The 19,872-nt window shown below is 51.4% G+C and overlaps 1 protein-coding gene across 1 annotated transcript; it reads right to left on the reverse strand.

Annotated features, from left to right (window-relative positions):
* Positions 1–1,665: 1,665 nt before the first annotated feature.
* MAP1LC3A (microtubule associated protein 1 light chain 3 alpha) lies at positions 1,666–18,270 on the reverse strand. Its single transcript, XM_083801871.1, has 4 exons — positions 18,083–18,270; positions 8,611–8,666; positions 3,362–3,468; positions 1,666–2,869 (listed from the first exon to the last, which is right to left on the reverse strand). The coding sequence occupies exons 1-4, from the start codon at positions 18,120–18,122 to the stop codon at positions 2,707–2,709; spliced, it is 366 nt and encodes a 121-aa protein (XP_083657997.1). The 5' UTR covers positions 18,123–18,270; the 3' UTR covers positions 1,666–2,706.
* Between the last annotated feature and the right edge of the window lie 1,602 nt (positions 18,271–19,872).

Here is a 19,872-nt window from a genome sequence, read left to right on the forward strand (position 1 = left end):
GCAATGCCTAAAGGCATCAGACTATGTAAAGCCCATGCAGTTCCTCATGCACAAGTAGTTGCTTGCATCAAACACACAGATTTTCCTGAATTTTACTAGTGAAAGGGTTGCAGAAAGGCAAGGCAAGGATCTGCTTTCATGTCCAACATAAGGAGGTTGCCCTGTGGGACATGGGGAAGGCAGTGGCATTTTCAGAGACCTGTGAGAAGCTGAAGTTATTAGAAGCCAGGCCAGCACTGACCCCAGCGGAGTGCATAGGATAACGTCAGTGCGTGAACGAACAGGGCAGTCCTGTGCTCCCAGAGCTATGAGGATGATCTCAAATTGTTACTTACCATCATTTAAGAGTCACAAGGAATTAAGGGCGGTGTGGGGGAAAGGAGAACAGCAAAGTACTGCCTGCAAAAGAGGAGAGACCCTGGAAGTGGTTGAACCTTGAAGGCAATAATATTATGTGGGAGGCAGAAGGGAGAGAGAGTAGTAACAGCTCCAGGCTATCCTAAAGGGGAGCCACCCCAACAGTAACCTTTCTTCCCCTTTTAATACAGTCAAGTGCACTAAAATTATTCAAGACCTGCTGACACTGGCAGTGCTGTTTTACCTCTTCCATAGCTTTGTCTTCTGAAATCATACTTTCCCTGTCACTTGCAGCAGAGTCACAGCTGTGAAGGGAATCAGCACATCTCCAGGTGACTGTTCATGGTGGACACAGTGAGACAGCTGAGCTCCACTGCTCTACCCCACCAAGGGCTCCAGTCCACTGTGTTTAACCATGTCTGCTACTCCTTTACCAGTTCCCAGAGGGAAAAAACCTCACCTGAAACTACTCTGCTGTGGGGATGCTGAAGCAAGGCACAGCCCCCCTCACCTGCAGGAGTGCATCCCACAGGGAAATGGGTGGGAGAGGGCTTCAGCTTTGGCACCAGAGTTTAAAGACCTGAGTTTGATGCTTAACAAGGGGCAAGCTCCCATTGCTGCTCCAGCTGCAAGGAGCAGGGGGCAACTGTTCTCATCTATACTCTGCTGGGTGCAGTGCTTCAAGCTGGCTTCCCACAGTCTTTCTTCAGCATTTACCCACGTGTGTGAGCTCTTCTGAGTCTGTCCCTTACACTGGGACCTTCCCTGGACAGAAAATTCCCTTTAGGCAAAAGACATAAACAAAACAACTGTCAGCTGCAACTCAGGGAAACTCTTCTCTGCTAGGCAGTGCAAAGGAAGGAAAACACACTGAAATGCTAAATGCCCTTCAGTTCCTGCCTTTGGCTGGAAAATGGTTTTGACTGAGTACTCAGGGAGGTTTCCAGCACTGCTCAGCTTCCTTTAAAAGCACAGAGACCATGCAAATCCCTCCATATCCATTTTTTCCCCAGATGAGTAAACTCAGTCACAAGACACTTACCTAACACTGTCACAAACAGGTTAAAGATAACCATGTTTCCCACATCACTATCCCGTGCCCTGTCCTCCGGACCAAGCTTCTACCTTTGCCCTAGTCCACCAACCCAAGCCAGCAACTCTTCCCATAGCTTGGACTGACTAACCAGCTCCAAGGACTGGGCATACAACGCAGTAGCAAACATGGGGACCATGCATTCTTACTTGATAGGAGGGACAGATTAACATAGACAAATGAGATGGAAACAGAACATTCCTACAAGACACAACTTGGATTTATATTTATTTTATATATATATATATTTATATATGTACCTTTGTATAGGTTAAACTGGGTGGAATTTTATCATATACATTTTTTGGTATAATACATGAAAAACAGGAACGGGAACGTAGCAAATACAAATCATTACATTCCTTGAACAAACTCTTTGCCACACTGAGACTGAAAAATTGCATGCAATGCAGAGACATAGAGAAGGGAAATAAGTTCTATTAAAAAAAAAAAGCAAATACAATCTAGGTACAACTGTCAACAGAGGAGCAGCACTATATATAGCAAACCTGTATAAATTAAATTTCACTCCGACATCTACTATGACTTAAAGTGCAACAAAGCCTCATTTACCTACAGAAAACAGGAAAAATTACTCCCTCTCCCCATTCCAACCTATCCCTCAAAAAAAACCAAAAAAAAACCTAAAGAATATACATTATCCACAGTCCTATAGAGACGCCTACATCTACTCAGTAGCACCAAGAATCTGATATGGGTATAATTAAAATCAATTAAAACTCAGGAGCAACGGTAACATTTGTTTGCTGCTTTTGCAGACTTCCTGCCCTTTATTAGTGTCTGGGAGAAGGAGGCAGCTCTCCCTGTGCTGAAAGCGAAGGTGACAGTGTCCTCTTCAGTGTCCCAGGACACCTCTCTCCACCACTGGCCAAACCATTCTGGCAGTAGGCTAAAAACACGCAAACACACACACAGTGAGAGCAGCAGGGGTTACGCCAAGGGGATGGGATGGGAAGCTGAGGCCCAATTTGTGTGCCTGGGTGTCTGTAGGTCTACACGCACACATGTGCATGCGCATGGAGGGAACGGAACTATCTACACGGAGGTGAAGGGTTCTGTGAGTCCAATACACGCCACGAGCCTCTTTGGTGAGAGGGTGAAAGGAAGGGGAGGGAGGGAGAGGAAGGGAGTCAGCACAGGTCCCCTCTTGCAAGCCCCTGGTTGTGCGGTTTCCCAAGGCCAGGGGCCTGCGTACCACAGTTCATCCATCTCCACATGCCACCTCTCGGCAGGCCTCAGTAGCCAAAGGTCTCCTGGGAAGCATAGACCATGTAGAGGAAGCCATCCTCATCCTTCTCCTGCTCGTAGATCTCTGAGATGGGGGTGGACACGCTCACCATGCTATGCTGGTTCACCAGCAGGAAGAAAGCCTGGGTGGGATTCAGCTGCAAGCGGCGCCTGGAGGGGCAAGGGCAGGAGGACCTGGGTCAACTCACTGTGAGAGCAAGTTCTGCCTCCCCCCACAACGCCGTTCACACAGGACTGGGCCAGCACAACCAGGACCTCCTCCCATATGCTCAGGACATGCTGCTGGTGAGCCATGCTGAGCTGCTAGGGGCTCTAAGTCCTCAGGAGTTGGGGCTCTGCAAAGCTCCTTTCCCCAAACACTGCTGCCTTGGGCAAAGCAGAGGGGACTCTTCCATCTGAGCTGAAGGATACGGGAAGGGAACTGGAGTCCCCCTTGTCAGCTCATGAAGTGTCCTGTGAGGGAGAGGTCATAGTCCTTCATCAGGTGCTGGGCATCCCTCACACAAACAACTGGTCCATACTACAACAAAACGTTGCTGTGTTTTTTCTGTCCTCCACCCTCACCCTCAGCAGCTGCCTTTGCCTCACCCTCGCCCCACCTCTCTGTGTTCACAGCATGTCAGTCAGGGCCACCCTACTCACCGGATTATTTTGACCAATTCACTCATGTTGACATGGTCTGGGACAAGGAACTTGGTCTTGTCCAGCACTGGCAGCTGTTTCTCCCCTTTATAGCGTTCAATGATGACCTGGAGAGAAAGTCAACAGCAGGGTTAGCCTCAGTTTACAGTGCCCCAAGCCATAGCCTCAAGGTCATACAAGTGGAGATGTTGAGGTAAGGCCCCACCTTGTTTCTCCCTGCAGAGAAACAAAAAAGGACACAAGCAGTGACCACCAGGTTGGCTGCAGACAGCTCTTCAGCAAAGAGTCATGCCCGAGCCTGTCTGCCAGAGCCAGATGGTGGAGAGCATCCAAGATAAGTGAACTAAAACATCAACTGCTCTGGCTGACTGAGAAACAGTACGCCCTAGTGGACTGATGCCTCCCCTAACATGCAGGAGATCTGTAATAGCAGCAAAGTGTATTTTAACATCACTTTCAGACTTAACCAAAAACTGAGCTAAGGGCCCAACTCCCCGTACACATGGCGGAGAGGACAGGGGGAGAGAAAGAGGAGCTTGCTCAACCTGATCAGTCCTGACCAGACAGCCTCTGCATAGCAGAAGACATTTTCCATCCTTTCTGTGCCATGAAGCTGAGCTGCTGCAGTTCAGCATCACTCTGCTTGTTTAGGAAAAGCTGTGGATATTCCCAAACAAGCAAAGTTTTTATAAATAACTGCAAAGTCACCCAAGGCATTCCTTCAGAAAGGCGGGGTTGGATTTTGCCAGTTCCATTCCTCATGGTAACAGTCAGACACACTGACTCCAAAATGTATCAGAACCCATGGCCACTTCTCCGGTGGCAGGGAGCTTCCATGGCACTTCAGCACAGTGCCACCAAGGGAACAGCCCAGCCTGTCCTCCTTGTCTTTCAAGAGATCTTGCTTGGCAAAGTTCTTACCACACCTACGCTCTGAAAAGACAAAACAAGGATTTCTATTCAGTTTTCCCACCAATAATTAATGAATTTCTTCTGTTAAGGAGTGTCTGCTGACAGCTACAATTGCTATTCTAAACCAACCTGGAAATGTACTATTTGTATACCAAGAAAGAAGGAGGTAGGTATTTATAGTAATTAATGATATTTCTTATAAAGCTCAATACATTCCCATTACAGTGACACTGACTCCCACATCTCTCCAGTCCCTAGCTATTTTCTCCACAGAAGGACACTTGTATACTAATCCGTTCATTGTCTTCTCCAAGTTGAGACTGAACATTATTTTTCACTACTGAACATTATTTTTCACTGTAAGGTAATTCCCGTGAATCATTTTCCCAGCTCCTTTCCAAAAAAAATAAATGGGAGACCAAAAACGCCTTTGGCAGCAGGGGCACAGAGCAGCTTGAGGAGATCATGCTGCCCAGAAGATGGCTCCATGGATCCAGAAGGAACAGGGAACACTGGGATTTGCCTTTGGGAACACTGCTTGATTTGCCTTTCTCTAAACCATTTGGTGACATGCTGGCTTCTGTCAGCAGCAGCAAGGCAGCTCCTGCTGCCTGACCACAAATAAAAGCACTGAGCACCTCTGGGGTCCCTGCAGACCCAGTCAGAAGTGCAGTGGAAGAACACCCAGATCCCTTCCCAGTGCAGAAGGTCTCCTGCCCACCCCATTCCCACTCCTACTCTCTCCCTCTGCAGCAGAGGCTGTCCTGGAGAAGGGTCCCCTCACCAGCGCTCATCTTGCTGGGAAGGAGAGCTGTTCCCAGACAGTCAGGAGAGTCCTCAACACCTACAAGACGGGAAGGAATCACAGGACAACACGCCATTTGTGTGGCTGCACCTCCATCAGGAGCAGCCCCGCATACGCAGCGCATGCAATGCCATATGCCCCATGCAGAGCTGTGGGGAACAGTGGGGCCAAGGACACGGATGCCAACTGGGACTTGCCTGTGGCCCTTCACTGCCCCTCAGCCCCTGCTGTGGCAGAAGGGATTGCAGAGGTGAAGCTAAACACAAGCAGAAGCAGCAAGGGAAAAGTCTGGAGTGAGAAAAAGGTGGTGTTCCCAGACACCACCATCGAGCTACCACCCTGCAAGACAGAGAAAGCTGAGGGCACTGCAGCCTTTATTTACCACTGGCTACTGAGACTCGTTTCTCCCTTGGAGAAAGGAATCTCCAAGGGTGTTGGCCTGGAACAGATTGAAGCCCAGCTGGTAACAGTGCTGGAGAGAGGCGCCTTGCCAGTCACAGCAGCCAGCAGAAGGCAGGGGACTGCAGGACACTGCACTCAAGCCAAGCTCGGTCCCCCCAGGAGACAGCACTGAGAGGTGGCTCAGCTCCTTCCACAGCCTGCTCACCACTTGCAGAGCTTCCTCCTCTGGCCTAACAGGACACTCGCCTAGCACAGAGCCTGCACCCCAGGCAGTGCCCAGACAAGGGAGTGGTACAAGGCACTTTGGTGGGAGCTCTGCACCTAAACACTGCCTGAAGAGCCCATCCCCAAAGATCACATAAGGGAAACCCAGGAGCCAAAGAAACCGGACAACCAATGTATGAAGGGTCCCTCAATCCACCCATGTACTCACACTGGCCATGTGTCTCCTCTTTTTCCAGAGCAAAGGACCATGAAAAAACAGGTATTGCTCCCTTTTGCCATATAGGGTCCTGCTGAAAGAGTGATTTTATTTACTTACCTACCTCCTAACTTCCCTTACTCCCTGCAGGAGGGGAGACAAGCACAAACAAAGCTATCCTATTCTGTTTAATTTGAGTTTCACTTTCACAAATGAGTATTTTGGCTACAGGTAGATGAACAGTCTCAAGGGGCTGGACTCTTGCAACAGCCACAGACAGGGATGCAGCTCTGGCCACTGGGAGATACAGAGGCAACACCTGGAGCTCAGGATTTTAACAGGAGTGTGCACAAAGGGACAGCTACACAGCAACTGCTTGCACGCACACCTTCAGCTGTAGAGGGCCCGGTACACCTGGGCTGTGCCCCATTTCTCACTTGTGTCTAACAAAGACAGAGGTAGCTATCTCTAATTACCAGACAGTTCCATCCCACCAAGAAAAGCCTTTCAGTTAATCCAAGAATGGGCTGAGGAGGATGTCCCAGCTGTTAAAGCAACAGCTGCATCGTGCCTTGAGCAGACACAGGGTCTCTCATGTAGAACAGCTCCAAGAGTTTCTATTTCCAGAGCATGAGCTGCTATTTGGGTAATGGCTAAAGGAACAGGTGACCAATGGATAAGAAGTTCTTGTGTAGCTCTGGAGGTAACTGCACGATCAAATGTTAATATTACATCCCTGAAGCCACTGGGCTTGTATACAGAATGACCTCTCCCAAGCTGCTGCCCCAGCCCAGGGGTTCCTCAGCTTGGGACACCCCCTCTCGTGGTGGGAACCCTCTGCAGACATAAAGCGAGCTCGGCACAAGTGGGAAGGCTTAGTGCAGAGCCTGGGGAGACACGGTCCCACTGCAGCAGGGGCCTGGGCAGCATTCACAAACTCAATTCTTGTTGTGGGGCCCAGACTGAAGAGATGGAAGGGATTATGTTAGGGAATGGGACCAGATGTGACAACCTGACATAGGCAAGGCTGCTGTGGCTCCATGTCCCCAGGTCCAATCATCAGCAAGGCTAAGGATGTATTCCCAGGAGGCATGTGCACACACAGCAATGCATGTATGTAACACATACGGACCTCCATACACAGCCAGCCACACAGATCAACACTCCAGTGAATGCTACCATCATCAACAGCCTCCCCCTGTCCAGCTGAGCGGGGTGGAAGTCCCTCAGTGGGAATAGGTACAGTGTCCCCTCAGTCCCAAAGGCGCTCCGGCATTTACTCATATCGATGTCTGCTGGCCTTAGACACTGGAGCTGAGGGTCCCTGGCACAGCCCTGGCAGGAGCCCAGGGAAGGCTGTCCCTTCCTCTGAGTACATAACTCAAGTTTCCACCCACCGCTGTCCTGAGACAGGGTGTTATTTTGGGTCCCCTAACTGACACTGCATCTCTGTGTTCCTCTGTGAGTGTGCAGACGTGTTTGTTTGTTTAACCTTATAACCTGGCAGATATTTCTTTGCACAGCACAAACACAGCCTTGGCTTTCCCTCTGCAGCACCACTGCCCATGAGTCACCAGATCTCATTTAGCTGAGAATTAAAGTGCTCTGGGCTTGCTCCTGTTGCTACCCCCAGTGCAGGCTGGGTTGAACAGGATTGTTCCTCTTTGATTTTAGACCCTTCAACTCAACAGAGCTGGTTGGAAGCTTGCAGCTGCTCTTCAAAGGCCCAACTTCAATGGGCTCCAGAAGGAGAGTGCTGGAGCCAATAGCTGGTGAGGGCAATGGGCAGACATAAGCTCAGCCCATCCTTTAATGGGGCAGAAGATGGGTTTCTAAAGCATCTGCTGCAGGCTGTGGCTAGAGCTCCCAGCGAGGAGGCATGAAGCTGAGGCAGAGTCACCCCTCAGCTGCCTGCCAGCCTCAGCTGGAGGTTCCTTCCCAGCAGAACCAAGTGGAAGCAGCACCCCCCGACACACACCCACAGCCTCCTCAGTGGGAGCTGTGTGTTCCTGCAGTCAGCATTTCTTGCCATGGAAATGTAGTCAGCTTCAGGAAATGTGGAGACAGAAAGCTAGCCCCCGGCATAAGGTGGATAGGGAAACACAGGACAGCCCCCAGCTTCTGCCTACCTCTTTATGAGATGTGCCAGAAAATCTTAAGCACAGTGAGGCATCATCCTAGGATGTGATTTTCCTTCAAACACAAGCAGAAAACTCCTTCTTTCAGGTAGAGTTCAGGTTTGACTCCTTTTTTTTTACTCCTTTGTCTCTAGTGGGCTGAGACAAACACACCAAAAGTGCTCTTCCCAGGCAGTCCCCCACACCTGCACATGGCACAGCCCCTTCCTCACTCCCTCAGGAAGCACTCTCATGGGAGGAGGAGAGATTTGTCTTTCCCTGGGCACAAAGCCAAGCCACGCACTCTGCAAATCCTCCAGGCCCTCTGTCAAAGCAAAAGGGGACTCACCCAAAGGCCTGGAGTAGAAACTGGAGATGCAGGAAGAGGGCAGCAGCTGCAACACAGCTTGCTGCGAGTCCTGCCAGCAGGAAGGGTGTGACGTGAGCCCTCTCCATCTGGGCCATCTTCTCCCAGTCTCACAGAGCTGCAGGCTCAAACCCTTTTGCTTATTCCAATGCATAGGAAGCCCCAGCAACACAAGTGAAGTTACTTTAACAGTTAATTACGAGAAGAGCAAGAATCAGCACTTACTGGGATTTTGTTTGGATGCTGCTCTCGGATCTGCTGTACTTCTTTACAACGATCCGCTGGAAGGAGAAAAGTAAAACAAGGAAGTTAGGAACATCTGGCTGTGGTAATGCAAGTCAAAACGAAGCAACCACCCTACAAGCTACAAACTGACAGGAGGGACATGGCAAAAGAAATGCAAATTCTGTACTCTGGGCCAGTGCTTCATATTTTGCAGCAGTGAGATTGTCAGCGCAATCTCAGCTTCAGTGAGCAGACCTTTATGGCTTCTCACCACCCCAGTCGCCCCCCAAAGACAGGAAGTGCCACCCTGCCTGGTAAAACTGGCCAAAACATGTGGAAACAAAGTGACTGAAATAAGACTGTAAGGATTATAAAGCTGTATTCCTAAATCCACATGAGCAAACAGAGTTCGTAACCATCAGTGCCAGGCAGCAGCAGCGGCTTTAGGGTCTCAACTCTGGAAGCTCAGGCTCCTCGTGTCTCCTGGCTGCTTCCCCAGATGATTCTCCATCTGGGACTGGGTTTTAGCCATTTCCTTCTGCCTGCTGTGCACTTGCAAGCACTACTTGGCAGAGTGCCTCAGTCCTAAAGAGATATGCCTTGTCAAGTAGGACTCCTTCACCATCACAGATCTGCAGCTACAACAGCTCTTGGCCTGAGAGAAAGTATTTCTAGACCTGCTGTGGAAACAGGGAAACAAAGTTAAGCAAGGAGAAGGACCTACATGCTGTACAATTTTTTTCCTGCAGTTACTCCCAGCCATTCTAACACATCTTCCTCCAGAGTTCACACTCACTGACACATACAGCAGGCAGCACGTAAAAGCGTGCATACTTTTCGAGCTGACAGGAGAATTTCAATTCCCCTCTCCCCCACTGCTCTGCCAGGGGAACCTCCGCTTTCCACCCCAATTCAAAACTGGAGGATGGGGAAGCTGAGCAGGGTGCCAGCGGGCTGTGCGTCCTGCACAGGGACACGGCGGCCCTCGGCCTCCTCCTGGGACACTGCAGCCCTGGGAGGCACCGCGCAACCTGCAGAGACTTTGTCAGAAATGCACTGGGGAATCAGCGTCATGGATCGCAGTGTGTGAGCCAGGGGTGATGGCCGATAACTACGGGCTGCACAGACATGCAAACATCTTGTAGAAGATCTTGGTATCACAGGACCTGTCTTGGATCACCCTGCCCACAGCACCTGCCCCAAGCCTGGCTGCCTGCCTCAGGCAGCCCAAGTGCCTCCTGACCTGCCAGTGCTGAGGTAAGGGCAAGTACAGGTGACTGTATTGTATTTTCTCCCCGTAAGTTTTGAGCATTTCTCCTCTAACTACTCAATAAAACCTCGTTGCTTATAGATTTGGCTAGATACTACTTTGGGAACAGCCTGGAACTCTTCAGAGGCCACAAAATCACCATATCACAGAAGTTTTTGAGCATTATTTTTGCCTCCCCTGAGAGAAAAACATCCCTCTGCTAGGAACAGCTAGACCTTCCTTCTATAGGGCTTCATGGGCTAGCAAGACAGCAAGATTATTTGGACTGAATGAAAAATTTGGGCATACTCGTTTCGGCTTTCATGATTGGAGATGTGTTTCCTCATGCTTCCGTTTCACCCTATCCGATGATCCAGGGCATACAGAGTTATCCCATGAAGGAGCCAACTCTCCCGAGGTCTCAGTCACTGAGGAGTTACACAGAAATCAGCACGGGTGATGCTGGTACGACGGCACCCCGTTGGGAGTGCAGGGCACCCAGAGGGAGCAGCCAGCCTGTGGCACAGGCCTGCCTCCCTGCAGAGCCCTGCTGCCACTGCTCGCTGCGCTCCACAGCACGTCCCAAAGCCTGCAAGCCCGCAGCAGGAGCGGACAGCACACTGGCACACATACTTAGACGACCTGACTGCTGTTGACTCAGATCTGCTGGGGACTAACATAGCCTGCAGAATGCTTTGTGTTTTTCCAGCTTCAGTACCCACACTGTCCTGCATCTCTCTGCGTACTATAGAGATGTTGCCATGTGGATGAGCTTCCTCAAAGCCAGCAGGAATTCAGGGCATGAGCCATCAGCTCTGAAGTTCTCGCTAGTCAGAGCTACAGCTGCCTATTCACACCCTCCGAGACCTGCCACGCACCCAGGATCTGGTCCTTCTGCTCACAGGGGTTGGAGCTTTTGCAGCCTCTCTCATCCCAGAGGACCCTGCAGGACCCAGCAGATTGGCGTTAACACAATGCAACGGCAGAATGTGCTGCTTTGCTCCAGGGGCCGTCCGTTTCAGAGTCTACCTTCAGGAAAGCAGTTCAGGGCAACCCCACCTAAGCTGTCCAGGTGCCTGAAGATGCAGGCAGAAGTCTCCAGGACACACAAAGGTCTCCTAAGGAGCACATGCAGTCTCCTCTTAGTCTTAGTGCACCAATTACTTCCACGACTATCTCCTGCCCAAGTAGGGCTGGGAATCGGAAGAAGGCATCCTGCACCAAGCCCTGCACAACAGGGTCATTTCTATGTGCACAACAGAGGTGGATGTGGATCCTCTGCCTCAAGAAAGCATCCTCAACATCCTGCAGCAAAGAATAGCTGTATACTACTATCTTTAATTTAGCTCACATGTGGTCCAATTAAGTAAATCACAGGAATAAAGAGAAAACAGTAAGAAAGGACGGAGCACGGATCAGGAGCTTGCAGCGGCCGTTGACAGGGGCCAGCCCAGCCCCAGGCCATGCAGGACACTGCCAGCAGGCAGCTTCCCTCGCAGCTTCCCTCCCCTTCTGCCAGCAGTGTCTGCAGTCACGCTTCACATGCTGCAGGTCCGATCTTACAAGCCTTGTTCTTCTCCTGAATTATAGTCGTGCTAGCTGAGGTTAAGACTTTCCCCTTTGCTGCAGCATCTGGCTACAGTCAAGCCTTGGCTGATAGGTGAACGAGAGCTGTTTACAGGACCCAGCCCATACCCTCATTTTTCCTCTGGTCTCTCCCTGCCACAAGGACAAGCCGAACACCTCCCCGCACTTTGGCAGCTCAGGGACTCCAGCCGGGGGGGGGGACGACGACAAAGGAAATAAGGCCAGTATTTCAAAAGGGCTGAGCAAAGGCGAATAACCTGCAGACACCCACCAGAGGGAGAAGCACTGCCTCTGCTCCCAGGTGCAGGTACCGTTCATCAGCCACGAGGGGAGCCAGGCTTCTACTGCCAGGATGCAAAAGCTCAAAATGGCAGTAAGATAAAAATCACGCTTTTTATTGGCTGTTCCTGAAAAAAAAAGTTCACTGCTAGGGCCTATTGAAAGACGAGAGTATTTTTGTAGCAGTGCATATGCCAGGAAAATCGCCCCTCTCTCCTCCAACTGCTGTTTCAGCTGTTAAGCACTAACAGCAAAGCTTGCAAATTGTCCCAAGCACAGGAATCTCTGCTGTTTTCTTGACTGAGGTCCTTCCCAAGCTGTTCTCCCAAAGATGTGGACATACAACATCTCCCATGGCAATACAGGATGAGATCATTATGCCAGTTACGGACAGCAGTGGAAAATTTTACGACTTTCAGAGCATGAACCTGTTTGCCAGAAGTGCCCAGAAACTCTGGCTACGGGACACGGGGCTCGGCTGTGCCGAACACCATGCAGACACAGGATGAAAGGACAGCCCTGGGTGCGCAAGAGCTTAATCAGACAAAAGATACAGATGGTGGAACATAAGGAGAACACATGGCAAATTCTCTAACAGTGCAGTTGCATAAGGGGCAGCATTTTTCAGGGGACAGCAGATGAACGCTGGTCAGGCACTGGTACTGCCCTGGGGCAGCAGACGGACTCGGTGACCAGCTCTGCTGCCTGTGACCAACAGCAACGCTGTGGCTTGCATTTGAAAACACCACCTGCACATGCTATCAACATACTGCAAGGTCAACAGCACCCAAGCTGAGCAGGAGCACTCAGGAAGCCCTGGGGCTGCCTCTGCCACCTGCGAGGTGCTCTGCCAGCCAGCGTGGGGCTGGATCTGCCTCATATCCGAAGCAGATGCAGAAAACCAACACGTTTCCCCAAGAAGCTGCTGTGCTCAGTCTCAGGGCAAAGCGTTGCTAGAGCATGGTCATCCCACCGAGAGATATTCTGCAAGGAGGAAGGAATTGGATAGTCTGAAATAAGGATGCATCTGGGATGAGCTGGCAACTGCCAAAGACACGGGCAAGTTATGCAGGTCATTCCAGATGAACGTCAATAAATATTTATGTAACATGCTGCCCTAAGGCCTGACACCTCTACCTACCAGGAAATACACCCCTGTTTATCTGCACAGCTCACACCACAGCTAACCTGCCCTGTCCCTGCCTGGTGCTGGAGAGCTCAGTCTCAGGCCCGTGGCACTGCAGGAGGAGCAAGGGGAGACTCCCACGTCCAGGAATGGAGGATGAAGCTGGTAAGGCCAGCCCTGCCCGGGGAAGGCAGTCCTCGCTGCTGAGAAAGGGCCATTGTCCCAGGCCACGTGGGACAGCAGCATTACAGCAACTTGGCAATGATTGTGATCACTGTTCCTAGCTTTCTTCTTTTGTCTGCAAAGCTGGGGGCCTCTGGACAGGTGGGAGGACTCCGGACAAAACCCGCTGTTTTGAACTTACTGTCCAATACAAAGTGCGTCTCTGCGACATGGTGCAGGTAGAGGGTTATGCTCCGCTGTCACAGAAAGGTATCAGAGGTAGAGCTTACAAATAGATTAAACAGGAATCACACACCATTTTCTTAGTGGTTTCACAATGTGAGCATAATTTTGTGCCTACCTCCAGGGAGGAGCATTTGTACCTGACACATCTGTGGTAAGGGCTCAGCTCGTCGCCAAGCAAAGCCGCACAGCAGCTGCTAAGTAAACTCACGCCAAGAGACTTGATCCCCGGTCACACAGCTCTGTGTCCCCCTGCCGTGGAACACGCCAGGGGAGCGCCGGGCCTCCATCGTTCAGACAGGGCAATTCAGGGCTTCTCCTCTCTGCACCTGCCCGGGGACATCCCCAACGCAGCGGTGCAGGCGCTGTGTGCTCCAGCACACACAGCGAAACGAGGAGTGCCGGAGAAGTCTGGAGTCACATTGTCGTGACGTGATGGGGGCGTTATGAGGAAGATACAGCTCTGCTCCACACATGCTGACAGCCTCGTAGCAGGCCTGGCACAGGGGACCAGCGGAAGATGCTCCTGTGGGCTTGTGGAGCCCACCCTTGAGAAGCTACATGTGGGCCAAGAGAAGGGGCCCTGCTACACTGAACGGCACTGCAGGGGTTTGGGCCCTTGACCTCCCCTCTTCACTTACAGCCCAGGGGCAGCTGGAAGCATCAGCCTGGATGCCACAGAGAGGATGGATGTAGCGTACTCAGACAGGAGAAGAAATCACTGTCTTGTTACATCAGACCAGATGTTTTCTCTTCCCGTCAGATGAAGTTAACCAAGTAAAGGCTATTGTTTCTCAACAAGCTTTAGTGCACCCTTGCTACAAAATGGCACTGAGGAGCCAACAGCTCTGCTTCCAGGGACAGGGACTGTGTAAAAAGCACGAGAAACAGAGAAGGAGAAAGCAGATGTTGAAAGCTTCTCCCCTGAGCATGGGGGACAAACAAGTCATACCTTCTGTGCCATGTTTGGATTGTACACACGGTGTTTACATCAGTGCTCCAGATAAAGAACTGGCTTTTTCGCTCAATGTTTAGTCACAGTTTCACTAGCCCTGGAAAAAGAACAAGTTCCTTTCTCATGAGCAGCCAGAAGGCTGTCCTCTGCAAGGGCTTCCCTCTGCCTTTTGTTTGTTCTCCACACCCCCGAGCCTCCAGGATAGCAGGAATGTACTCCCATTTCTCAGAACCACTCAGGACGCTTCAAGTTGCTCAAGCAAAGGACTGGCGCTCCCGACAACCACAAGGCAGAACACATCTGCGCATGTACAGAGAGACTTTGCAGAGGCCGGGTCATTGCTGTTTGCACACAAGCATGCCTGGACACGCAGAGATTTGCAGAGCCTATTTGGGGAGATTTTGCCAGGCAGGAGAGACTCAGATATACTCCTCTGTTTTCCCTCAAAGCCTATTCCCAAACTGCCTTCAAGACAAAAGGCATCAAACAATGCCCCAACCACAGTTAGTGGTGTGTACACACAGCAGGTCGGCTGCAGGTGGTGGCACAAGCAGGGGGATGGCCCGGGAGACCTCCCGCAGGGCTCTGGTGGCAGCGGTCCCCCCACAGCTGGCAGCGGAAGGCAGGCTGAGGCCGAGGACAATGACCAGGCCATGGCCACAGCTCAGCAGTGGCAGAGGCAAATTCACCGGTCCAGAACTCATTGGAACCTCTGCCCTTCTGGTTCGAGGGGTTATCTTCGGTTTTTGTAGTGAAGAAAGTATGAAGTAAGGACCGAGAGACACACAGGCCTTATTATTCCTGGCTGCCAGTTGGCAGCTTTCATTATATATATATAATATATATATATATAAAATAAATATTTGCAGTCTGTACATCTCACTGGCATTTGTTTTCAACATGTTAACTCCTCTTGTACGAATATTTTTGTCAATGCTGTTAATCAACCCCACATCAAATCACGTCACAGAACATCCTCAGTGATTAATACAAGCAGGTAGAGGCCACCAGGCATCGAGGTGAAACAGCAAACTTCACTTCAAGGAGCCTCGTCTGTTAAAGCACAGCTGCGAGAGCGTGAACGCTCAAAGCACAGCGCATGGGGACAAGCTGACCCTGCAACCAACCTCAGAGCAAGACCAGGATGTTTTTCCAAGTGACCATTACACAAAACAGGTATGACAAGCACAGGATGGCGCGTGGCAGAGACAGTTTGTCCACTGGTGGTCTTTCAACTGATACAAGCTTGGCCAGCTTATACTAGGTGAGTCCCCAGAGAAGGCAATGCTTTATTTTTCCCTGGAGCCAAGCAGAGAGGGAATTCAGTTCTACGCGCTACTCTCATTTATTGCTGCCTTTTCTGTAAAGAGAAGTGCGTTCCCAGACCTGAAGGCAAGTCTCCCAGGGAACTGAATCCAGGATGGGAATATTCAGCGTGTAGAGGCTGAGGTCAAACCTCAGTCTGTCACCTTGCCAGGGGCTCCAGGACACACACGTACGTGTCTCCTTGCAAAGCGCCTCAATTTCAACAGGACGCCAGGGCATGAGGCTGGCTCGCTACGAGACCTGAGCTCAGCTGACCGGCAGGTGAGGTGGAAGGTCCACGTCCATACTCACACCAGTTACACACCGCAGCGAAAACAAAGCCTGAAGCTTGCTGGCAGTCTCGGAACAGCAGGGCAGCCGCTGCAGAACAATCCCTCTGAGAGCAGTGGGAGGCATCATTGCCACCTAACCCGCCGGAGGACTCACGCTCCTCACAGGATGTGCGATAGTGTCATCGGGCAGCGGCACATGCGGCTGCAGCCAGGACACCCTATTCCTTTGCTACAGACCACAGCTTTATTCTGGAAACTGTTTTAGACTCCTGCAATGGGCCTGACTAAGCAGAACACAGCAGTCTCAGCATCCCCAGAAAGGATTAGCGTGGGGGAGCTGAGGGTCACCACCAGATTTTACCCCCATGCATCTAGACCAAAGATGCCCTGCCGCAGATGTGCCAAGGGCTGGAGCAGCTCACGGCACCTCACTCTCTCACTGTGCTTCGGATCACAGGGGAAGCCAGCCTCTGTGCCCTCAGCATGCCTCGTCTCCAACCTTTGGTGTTTCTCATCCAGTTCCTTTTTCAAGTCCTCAACCACAATGAGCAGGAATCCGGAAAATTTATTCAGAATAGACACAAGACAAAGCAGATGAACAAACAGAAGAAACTCAATGGAAAAACAAATCTCGACATCAGAACTACAAGGGTAAAATGGGTACTGAGAAAAGCAGAATCTTCACTAAGAGGTGGTAGACCAAGACCTAAGCAAGCCACTTGCTGTGAAAGCAAGCAAACCAGAGCCTGGGCAGCTTTGGTAAACAGCCATATTCCTGACTCTTCCTTTTCTGTTTTTTTGGAACTGTTCCACTTCTCTTAAGTTTTGAAGCCTTAAAAATTAAGCCATTCTGAGGGTACAGTGTCCCTGGAAATATTTTCCATCAGCCCTTTCCAACTGCATTGTAAACAATCACTTCCTGCTCCTGTTGTGTAATGATTTGAAGATGAAAACAAGCTGTATTTACTTTCTCCAACCGAGCAATTCCAGCCCTAACCCAAAGCAACTGCGTGGGCTGCCAGGCCTCCTCCTCCTTCCCCTCCTCCTGGCCGAGCTCTGCAAAGCAGTCAGCTGAGGGAGCAAAAGGGCAGAGGAAAGTACACAGAAACAAGCGGCACAGGCAGTTGCCAGTACCAAACTCCCTCACCCCCCTCTTTCCCTCCCGGGCTATTTTAATCCTGCTTTCTTTTAACTGCTCTGAGCCTTGGATTTTGTTTTCCTTCGGGTTTGTGCAAAGTCTGAGCAATGTGGAAAGGCACAAGCCAGACTCCTCCTGACTGTAGTAAGCTGATTCTCACCAGTTCGGCAAAAGGTAGTTACTAAGGGTTTGATTTAGGACTTTATTGCTTTTAACAAATAGCTTAGGAGAGTAGAGAATAAGACAGCAGTGAGCAAAGCAAGCATCCCCCGGGCACCCAGACCTGATTTTTGTTGGTGCACGTTTACTTGGATGGGTCGCTGCAGCCTGAGGAGGCTGTGTAAGTGTTCAAGGCTGGAAGGGTTGTGACAATAAATTGCCAAACAGTTACAGTTTCCAAGAGAGCAGTGAGGGGCTGACTCAGCACTTTGGGAGGAAAAAGCTCCAGTTTTCAAGCCTCGCATAGGAAACATGCCCTAACCAGCGCCTGGCCAGCACCTGACACCCAAGCTCCTGTTTGGCACCAGTAGCCCTCGTTCGGGCATCACCTGGTGGTAACGCCCAGCCGATCCCTCCCTGCTCGGGACGTAACCGCCAGAAACGCGCGTTCCCCAGCGTCAGCTGGCAGAGGTCAGGAGAAGCAGCAGCTGGCGTTCCGCCCGGTTTCGCCATCGGTTCGGCGACCAGGCCCGGCGCCTTCCACGGCAGCCGCCGCCTGCCCCTGCACAACGCCGCGCGCTTGAGCCAACGGCGCCCGGGAGGCGAGGGAGGAACCTGCGGGGCTCGGAGCTCCGGGGGGCGCAGCGGGGCCCGCAGCAGGAGCTGCCCCCGCGCCGGCTGGCCGGGCCGAAAAGCGGCTCCCCGGGGGGCAGCGGGGCGCGGTGCGGCGCGGGTCCCCCCTTCCCTTCCCCACCCTTCCCCTCCCCAGGTCCCGGAGCCCCAGGCCAGCTCCCCCCGCCCTGCTCGCTCCCCGGGGCCAGCCCGGAGATGCCCGGTGGCCGCGGGTCCCCTGAGCTCAGCCCCAGCCCCTGTCCCGCTCCCCAGGCGGCCGCCTCCCACCACGCGTGACCGGGCACCGCGGCCGGCCGCCCCCCGCGGAGCCGTCCCCGCGGCTCGGGGCCCGGGCGGGGCTCACCGAAGGCGCGGCGCTGCTTGAAGGGCCGCTCCGAGGGCATGGCGGGTCCGGGCCGGAGCGCGGCTGCCGGCGGCGGCTCCGTGCGGCGGGGGCTGCGGCGGAGCGCGGCGGTGACGTCACCGCGGGGCGGGGCGGGGCCTCCGCGCCCCCGGGGGCCGGGGCCTGCCGCGAGCACACGAGAGGCGGCAGGAAACGGAGCGAGGGCGTTCGCCGGGGGAGCGGCGCCTCAGGCGCCTCCCAAACGCACGCGGCAACGCCGGCTGTGCTCCGCCCCGAGCGTTTCATTGTCTGCGGTAGGAGACGCGGGCGGACGCCGAAGAGTAAGGGAGGGAGCACGCCCTCCGTTGAAAAAAAAAAAAAAAAGACACAAAAGCACGGTTTTTTTAATTTTAGTTTTTTAATGCTGAACGCTGTCACCTATTTAGACAAAAATATTTAACTAAAACCTAACGAAGTATTTCCTCCTTGCAGGGTTTACCCAACAAAGGAAACAAATTACTTACAGGGCTAAGACAATGGGTACGTCCTGCTCACACAAAAGTAATTGGATCTTAATGAACAAATGTAAAGTCTTCAGTTTCACTGCTGTAAGTAAGATACAGGTAAAGACGTTCATTTCCAAAACACACCTCATCTAACCAAAAATATATAAGCAGAAGTAGCGATGTTGACTTAGGGCAAGCTGATTAACTTTACAGACTGCGTGCTCAGGTGAAGGATTTATTACTGTTGTTATAAAGTGCGAACCCCTTCTTGAAGGCACGAGGAACACTTTCTGTTTTAGTGATTCGATCTCTGATTTTATCCATGCAGACCAGGTTACAGGACTGGGGCCATAATTCCACAAAACATTATTTGTACACCTTGAATGGGAGAAGACACTGATGCACGGAAGCTCTGGAGCTTCTCAGCGTGTTATTGCACTTACATAAATGGGACATGGTTGAAGGAGGGTTTTTATTTCCTCCAGCCTCAGCTTTCCTGAAAAATCTTGCACACAACTTGTCTGAAGATCCACAGAAGATTAATTTCTGCAAGTCTAGCTTTTGTGGTCCTAAAGTGTTACCACCTCCATTCCTCTAGTAGAGGCCTCAAGTGCTGCTCTTCATAGCCCAGAGCCATACCTCAAGCTTCCCAAACTTCTTTTCATTGACTTGTTAATGCATTAGTTGTTTATTTTTCTTCGCAGCAAAGTGCTGCAGCAGGTGCTTCCTCTGCCTTCAGATAGGGACCCATGAAAACTCACTTCTCAAAGACAGCAAATTAGGCCAGTCTCCAACCATAACACAAAGCAGCTCAAAGGCACAGAGCACAAAAGTTATTCAAGCCCTCCTCTGAATCACCACTTCTGGCTAGGAAAAAAAGACTAGAACTGCTTATTCTTCTGTTCTTCCTCAATTTGCTGTTGTCAGTACTTTTACCATACGAATGACTAGGCCCAGACTCAGCAAATACAGGACAAGCAAAACATCACACAATCTCCTTCTTTGACCTCATTAAGGTAACTTAGGAAAAGCGAAGTCCACCTCTAACTTGCATGCAGAGGAACTGCTTCCAGCCAGACTGTTTTGCCTTTGATGCTCCTGATCCAAGTAAGACACTTTTTCTCCATAATAACTATCTAAATGGGGGTAGTTGCTGTTCAGCTTGATCCACAACCTCTCATTTAAAAAAATGAAATAGAATGAGTGAACTTGGAATGCTAGGTGGCACTAGCAGGGCATTAGCAAGGCCCTGCCCTCACCAGTTGGATATGACACACCTCCAGAGAGTCCAAAACGAGCTTCAAG

This window comes from Anser anser (genome assembly GCF_964211835.1).
Source record: "Anser anser genome assembly, chromosome: 16".
Lineage (NCBI taxonomy): Eukaryota > Metazoa > Chordata > Aves > Anseriformes > Anatidae > Anser > Anser anser.